Source organism: Thunnus albacares, chromosome 3 (assembly GCF_914725855.1).
Source record: "Thunnus albacares chromosome 3, fThuAlb1.1, whole genome shotgun sequence".
NCBI classification, from domain to species: domain Eukaryota; kingdom Metazoa; phylum Chordata; class Actinopteri; order Scombriformes; family Scombridae; genus Thunnus; species Thunnus albacares.
The window spans coordinates 31293068-31301030 of NC_058108.1; the positions used below are offsets into that span (position 1 = coordinate 31293068).

The following is a 7963-nucleotide window of genomic DNA, read 5'->3' on the forward strand; positions in this document are numbered from 1 at the left end:
CCACGTCGTGCCTTAAAACCGTCGCAGAGCTTATTTTCAGTTTATGTGAAGTGGATTATTCTCACGCAGATATTTTATGTGGAAAGGACAGATGTGAATAACATATATTTTCCTTTTTTAAAAAAATGTATTCTCAAATCTCAGCCTAATAATGCTCATCGGTGTTTTTTAATTGAAAATAAAACAATTTGGAAATAAATACATTTATTTTTGTTACATTAATAACATGTATATTTTAGGTTACAATATATTTACAATCAGATCTATCAGATACAAATAAAGTGAGATAAGTTGATAAAAACAGGTAACCTCAGTACATGATCATGGCACAAGTTTTACTTCAAGTCATTTTGTATAAGCAGATGTCACTTGTTTGATAAATCCAACAAAAACTGCATAACCAACCAATTGCTTCTCAGTTATTTATCATTTTTTGATATAAGTTAACATTGTTTTTTTCTTTGTATGTTTACCATGATGGAAAACTGAAAGCCTTTGTGTGTGTGTGTGTGTGTGTGTGTGTGTGTGTGTGTGTGTGTGTGTGTGTGTGTAAACCAACAATAGTCTTTACGTTTAGTTGATACTTTGTGGTACACTTGGTGGTCTAGGATTTAGTTGCATGAATTAGCATTAGATATTAGCTCATGTAAGATCTGCCGTGATGTGACACATGTTTTTGTTTGTGTTCCTCTTAGATGGGTTTGGTGTAGCTGGAGGGGAACAGGCCTATTTTGCCCCTCAGTTGTCCTTTCCACCAGGCCTGATTCGAGCACTCCAGGACCTTGATGACATCGCCGACGTTGAACTCCAGCTCGTCCGTCTCCTTAGCTTGGAAACTGTAGATAGCTCTGACCTGCAGCGTGGAGGCTTTGCGCTGGTGGAGGAGGAGATGAATGTACAGGGTTAGACACAGACATGGTCTTAGTCCATGAACCAAGTGTTATTGACCTGTACAGGCTGATCAAATAAAGGACTTTTTCAGCTAAGTGTTACAGCTGCAAGATGTTTCAATTTCCCTTTTCTGGTGTGCAGAATTTTTTTTTTAGACAGTTTCATATCTGAATTTAATTTAGCACAATGGGGTGATTCACTGTCTAAAGTAATAAGAAAGGGATGCTCTTTTCTGTTGCTAAACCCTCTCGAGGTGTAGGCTAGGCTAGAGAGGCTCAGTAAATTATCCAAAACCATTATTTAAGATGTATTGTGCCATTTAGTCGCTGTCTGCTAAAAACCTTTTAAATTCAAGTTGGATAGTTTCCAAGTTTTCAGGATTTGAGATGAGAAAATTAGCCACCAGAAGATTTTATGCTCATAAAACCCATTCAAAACCCATTCAAAACCCATCGGATAATGTCAAAAATGTCAAAACATTTCTATCAAACTAAAAAAACAGCTGTTTTCAAGCTGACACTGCTCACAGCAGTTCAAATTTGGCATTAAAGTCATCATAAATATGCACAAAGTAGCCTTCATATGGACAAGGACACACAGTATTTACACACAGAAACTCAGACAGACAGCAGGCACACACCCATCATTGTATGTGTTGTATGTGACAAAAACACACACACACACACACACACACACACACACACACACACACACACACACACACACATACAGTATTGTTAGATACCTGTCGTGGTGCAGGTATAGGTCTGCAGTCGGGACGTCGATGGGTGAGGACAGGACTGGGGAGAGGCGGTAAATGATCTGTGCTCCCTCTATGCTGTGGAGACACACAAACAACCTCACGTTTATTTCATTTAAAATTCTTAATTTTAAATCATTTAATACAATTACACTCTTATACTACAGTGGATGTTCCCATTAAAAGCTCTTTACAATGTATAACACTGAGTGTACATTTCTTATATGGGTTGAGCTCATCACTTACTTTTAGGTTTGCATTACCTGTTGTTTTGGCTCCTGTAGGAATATTGGTACTTGTATGGAGATAGAGTTCTTTTTGTAATGTTCCACCATCTGGTTGAGCGAAGGGAACTTTTTTGACCAGAGGTAATACTGCCCTCTGCTGTCTCGCAGCACCTTGAAGTGCTGAACATCTGCTGGATGTCTGCAGTACAGTAAAAAATAGAGATGAGATAGAGATAGATATTTTTCAAAGTCTTGACATGTCTTTACCCTGTCGATTAATCTTCTCCCATTTCCATCTGAAAATGTGAGATTAAAAAAATATGATACCAGCATTACACTGCCTTCTTCGAAACTCTCCTTTCACCCAACATGATTACTGAAACCACACAGTGGTTACCTCTTTCCTTTTAAGTAAAAGGTTATCATTGTACTTCTAAGCCTCTTAAATATCTTGTCCTTGAATACACACACTCAAAATCCTACTAGCAGACAGACAGCAGGAGACAGGATGTAAATAAGGTGGATAAGAACAGGATGAACGAGGAGGGAGAAAGTGATGGGTCCTCAGACTGAGATTAAATAAATATTAAATACAATGACACTTTATAAGAGATTGAGATCTTGGACAGAGAGAAAGAGAAAACACTGCTGTCCTGTTTAAAGACAAAAAACTGTAAAAATGTTACAGTGATCTACAATATCAACATAAAGTGTTTTGTCAGTTACTAAGACGTTTTGTGTAAGGTTGCATCTCTGGGGCCCCATACAGTGCCAGAATTTAATACTCATACAGGGAGGAATCTGTCTTGAGCAAGAGATGATAACGCTTCCTATCTGACGGAGGCATCTGTAGGCCATGAATGCACAGTTGTACTTTGAGGAAACACCATAACTCTCGACGTTTTAACTATTTTATAAACACTGGTATGAAAAAAATCCATCAAATTCAATAAAATGTTTTAAAGTATCTATGTCAAAAAGGAGCTCATAGCAAAATTTGGCTGCGAGGGTCGGTCTACGTAGTGCTCACTGTGATGTTTATCATAACTGTCTGCACCTGGAGATGTGTAACGAGTCTGGAAGCAGCAGATTAATCCACATTCATAATTTGCATCTTTGATCAGTGAATATGCAAATGTAGGTATTATGAGGAAATAACTCTTGGTTAAAGTGTTACAAGCAGAGATGTTTCTCAGAGAGAGAGAGAGAGAGTGCATCTGCTGGAGGAAGTGGTGCGGTCAAATTGTTCTATATATAAAATGCATAAATTTGAAAGCACAAATACGCAGGCTAATTATGGCTCATTCTAGCCCACTGTGATGAGAGACAGATGGATAGGTCATGCACACCATTTGCAAAATTTTGCGATCTATTTAATCAAGCATTAACATTTAACATTGACAAGGAATTTGATTGATACTCTCAAAAGTTGTCACATTAAGTTAGAAGAACTAGGGCTAAGTGAAGCTAATGCTAGTCATCTTTGGAGATACAGCTCCATATAAAATTTGCCAGTAATATACAGTACTAAACACATATATAGGCTAAATATCAGCAGAAACAGACAGTTGGAAGTAGACGTATTAAATATTGCCAGTTCAACATTCACACAAAAATTGAATGCACCTGACAGAAATGGAGAAACTGCCCGGGGATACATTTTGGCTGCCCCTTATGAGAAAGGCCCCCACAGGCTGTGACATCAGCTTCTCCACAGCGTCACTGCGACTCATGTCCTCCTGATACCAGCTGGAGTCGTTAAGGAGGGAGGCAGGGAAGGACAGATGTTCGGGAGGTTAAAAGTTAGAAAAGGGAGCAACAAAGTCGTGATGGTAATGAAGGAGTTGATCACGAGGTACAGATGAGGGAAGAAGATAAGGATAAGATATTCAGGAAGGAAGAAGTAGGTGAGGATGAGAGCAACAAAAAGAAAGAAACAGATTATTGTCAGGTCATGAAATGTAACATGGAAATGTAGATCAGGAATGACATGAGCAGGTTAAATATGAATGCAAAGACACTGAGGTGTAAAGGGAATGGCATTACTCAATATCTCAGCATGTAATATTACATCAATAGCTGAAACTTCTCTGTGCATCTGCTGAAGGAAGATAATTCATTTATATTTGGAGTGTCATGTCATGGCTCATTGTACAAACTGTTTTCTTATGAAACTACATCTCGTTTCCTTCCGTGTGACGATGACAAAGCCTGTCTATCTCTCTATACTTTCCTCTTTCATTTGATTTTTGGATTTATTTGAGAGTTTACCTGGGCAGATTAATGCTGATGAAGTTTTTGGGTACAAAACCTTCGACTTCATTGAGTTCTGCTTTGTACCAATTCCCAGTAGTCTGCAGGACCTGACACAGTGGGACACATTCACACAAAACATGCTCACGAAATTAAGCCACAAATTAAAACACTTAAAGTACAGTCATTGTTGTGTGTTTGTGTTGCAGAGTGAACTATTCAACAATGTCAAGCTACTGATCCCAGATAGCAAAATTGCCGTGGCCCAGATCTGGCCCACACCACTCCTGTTTCCCAGGTCTGGGCCAATAGCCATGCTAGCAGGATAGATGACAATCAGTTGGTTGGTCGGTTAGTTTACTTTGGTCCAGAATGAAAGATCTATCATTCCAATAACTATTGGATGGGCTGCCATGGAATTTTGTATAGACATTCATGGTTCTCAGATGATGACCAGACAATGTACCGGGTCGGGTACTCAGAGAATGTGCCGACCAGCTGGCAGACATTCTTCAACAGATCCCTGAGCACAGCTGTTGGTCCTGCCTGCCTCAAAGCAACCACGATCATCCCAGTGCCAAAGAAATCAACTGTGTCTCATCTCAATGACTCCTGACCTGTAGCACTCACACCGATCATCGCAAAGTGCTTCGAGAGTCTGGTCCTGAGACAAATGAAATCCCAACTCCCAGAACAACTTGACCCACTGCAATTCACCTAACGCCCCAACTGGACAACTGGTGATAGAATCTCAACTGCCCTCCACCTGACTGTCTTCCATCTAGACAGAAAAGACAGTTACACCACAATGCTGTTCGTAGACTTTAGCTCAGCATTCAACACAATCATCCCACAGAGGCTGGTCGGGAAGCTGAACCTGCTGGGCATGAACACATCACTCTGCAACTGGATCCTAGACTTCCTGACTGACAGGCCTCAGTCAGGAAGCACTGGCACTCCCCGATGCTGTGTGCTCAGTCTTCTGCTGTTCACCCTTATGACCCATGACCCCTGTGCTACACTCTACAGCTCAAACAGTATCATCAAGTTTGTGGATGACACAACAGTGGTGAGGCTCATCGGCAACAACGATGAGTCTGCATACAGAGCTGAGGTCAAACAGCTGGTAGACTGGTGCCACAACAACAATCTGTAAATGTTAACAAAACAAAAGAGATGATTGTTGACTTCAGGAGGAACTCGCTTTGCTATAGAGACCATCAAAAGCATCAAGTTCCTGGGAGTGCAGATCATGGAAGACCTGGACACAAAACACCACCACCATGACCAAGAAAGCCCAGCAGCGCCTCCACTTCCTTCAGAGGCAAAAAAGACCAGTCTCCTCCCTCCCATCCTCACTACCTTCTACAGAGGGACCATAGAGAGCATGCTCTGCGACTGCATCACTGTCTGGTTTGAGAACTGCAGCATTGCCGACCAGAAATCCTTACAGAGGATAGTGAGGACAGCTTAGAGGATCATCGGAACCTCCCTCACACCAATCACAGAACTCTACCACAGATATTGTACCCACCATGCAACTACAGTACCATCATTGCAGATCCCTCCCACCCCTCCTATGGACTATTCATCCGCCTGCCATCCGGCAGAAGCTACCAGAGCATCCGGGCCATGACTACCAGACTCTGCAACAGCTTCTTCCCTCAGGCAGTCATGCTCCTCAGCTCCCTGCTGTCTCCTCTCCACCCTCAGTCCCTCTTTTTTGTACTATACTTCCACTGCAGCTCAACAGGGAAACACTGTCCGAGGAAACACAAAGAGGGAATTTGATGCTCACCTTATGTGAGTAACTCACACTGCTGATATAAGCTTCAGGTAAATTTTTAAATGCATTCTTGCACAAAATGACAATGAAAGTGCATTTAAAGGGGATCTTTTAATAGCCAGTATGGACAGGAGGAATGATTACAGCGAGGAAAACTTCTTTCAATGTTCATATGAGCAGCTGATTGTTGTTGTAAGATCTGGTCAAATTCTCAGTTAGTCCAAAACTTGGTGAATGACTAAATACTTTGAAACCTATCTGCTAGACATCAGCATGTTAGCATTGTCATCGTGCAGACGTTAACATACTGATGTCAACATTAAGGTCAAACCACTGTTCATTTTCACGAAGCATAACTTTAACTGAAGAGGAAGGACAACACTTCTTGAGCAAGAGTGTGAGTTTGTTGTTTAGAGGTGACAACCACCACATTCATAACCAAAAAACACTAAACTCAACATTGCTGCAATGTGGTTGCCAAGATTCAGAACAAATTTTCATAACCCGCAGCAAAAAAAGTATTGAAAAGCACTGCAGGGAGCAACGACAAATGAATGCAAATACTGTTGTTACTCACGCTGCATGAATGCATTGAATGCTCAGTCATCGAGGTGATGCTGATTTACATGAAAATGCGGCTGGTACACTCTGCATTTGAATGTTTTTCATATCGAGAGCTATTTATAACTGCACAGTGTGCAATAGGTTGTTGAGAAAACAAAGACAGAACAATTTATTAACTGGAAGGAGTGTTTGGTGTGTGTGTTACGTATAGTGTGTGTGTGTTTGTGTATCCATGGTCCTTACGTTCAAGCACTGTCCCTTTCTGAAGCTGAGTTCATCATCAGCTGTAGCGACAAAGTCATACTTGGCTGTAGCCTCCATGGAAGAACTACACGAAAGGTTAAGAAAAGGAGATATATGTGTGAGTTTATGAATGTTAAAAGTGAATAATGTTTTAAGATGTTAAAATGATCCATTACTTCACTTGACTAAGTACTTCTGTAACGCTTGTAACACTGTTTTTGTAATTGCCTGCATGAATTCAACCTTGCGCACTAGATTCTTTCCGTTCTCTATTTATTATCTTTTTTTCTATTTTTTAAAACCTTAATTTTTAATTCTTCTAAAGTTTTAATACCTTTCACCAAACCCACAAAACACATTTCATCATAGGCAGCATTTGATACCGAAAAGTATAAATGTAACTGTGGTGAGATGAGAATAAAAGGTCCTTGAATCCTTGAATCTTATATTGTATACCTGTCCTGCATCCAGATTAAATCAGGGCTGAAAGGTTTTAAGAGGTCTATGGTTATATGAAGTAAATGTTAGATATCTTATGTTGTTCCTAAAAACTTATCCTCACATTCCTGATATTTGCAGTGCACAAGCACCACCATATTTCCTCAATTTTTTCTTTCACACGCATGAAAGGAATGGATCTGACAGATAAATCAATAAGCTATCACAAACTTCACATGGACTCAGTGTATTTCATCGGAGGCGCAATTGGATTCAGTATGTTTTACCTTTAGTGTAACAGGAGAAAATTCTGTATTGACAGCTCAGAAAACAGCAGGCCAACAAACCTGAATTCAGAAATGACAACCTGTTGCCATTGAAGAGACAGAAGCATTGTGTTACTCACCATGTATGTGTTGTTCTCTCTGCACAACTGAGATCGTATTGCCTGATATCAGACAGAATTGTCAGTCAACTCAACTTGGCGGAGTGGGCGGATTCAAAGGCACCAGGCAAGAGACTGCACAGTTTACAAAGAGAAGTGACAAACTCCTGCTGCTTGCTCACAGGAAGTACAGTCACACTGCAGCTGCTGCTGAAACACACTTTCTGTTGCTGCTGACCACTTGTACACAGTGACACGAGTGCACATGAAAATAGGCACAGGTGTGAAACCAAAGAGATCACATGCGTGGAAACAATTTGCTGCTGAATTCTTATTTTACTGTTAAATAAACAGTAGTAGTGTGTTAGAAACCCTCATTGCTGCCTAAAGGATACCAAATGTACCCTTTAATTAAC

The 7963-nt window shown here is 40.5% G+C and overlaps 1 protein-coding gene across 1 annotated transcript; it reads right to left on the reverse strand.

Moving 5' to 3' along the window:
• Positions 1 to 252: 252 nt before the first annotated feature.
• LOC122978090 (GRB2-related adaptor protein 2-like) lies at positions 253 to 7661 on the reverse strand. The gene is made up of 7 exons (XM_044345593.1): positions 7569 to 7661; positions 6725 to 6809; positions 4150 to 4241; positions 3505 to 3627; positions 1915 to 2077; positions 1637 to 1729; positions 253 to 874 (listed from the first exon to the last, which is right to left on the reverse strand). The coding sequence occupies exons 2-7, from the start codon at positions 6800 to 6802 to the stop codon at positions 692 to 694; spliced, it is 732 nt and encodes a 243-aa protein (XP_044201528.1). The 5' UTR covers positions 6803 to 6809; positions 7569 to 7661; the 3' UTR covers positions 253 to 691.
• Between the last annotated feature and the right edge of the window lie 302 nt (positions 7662 to 7963).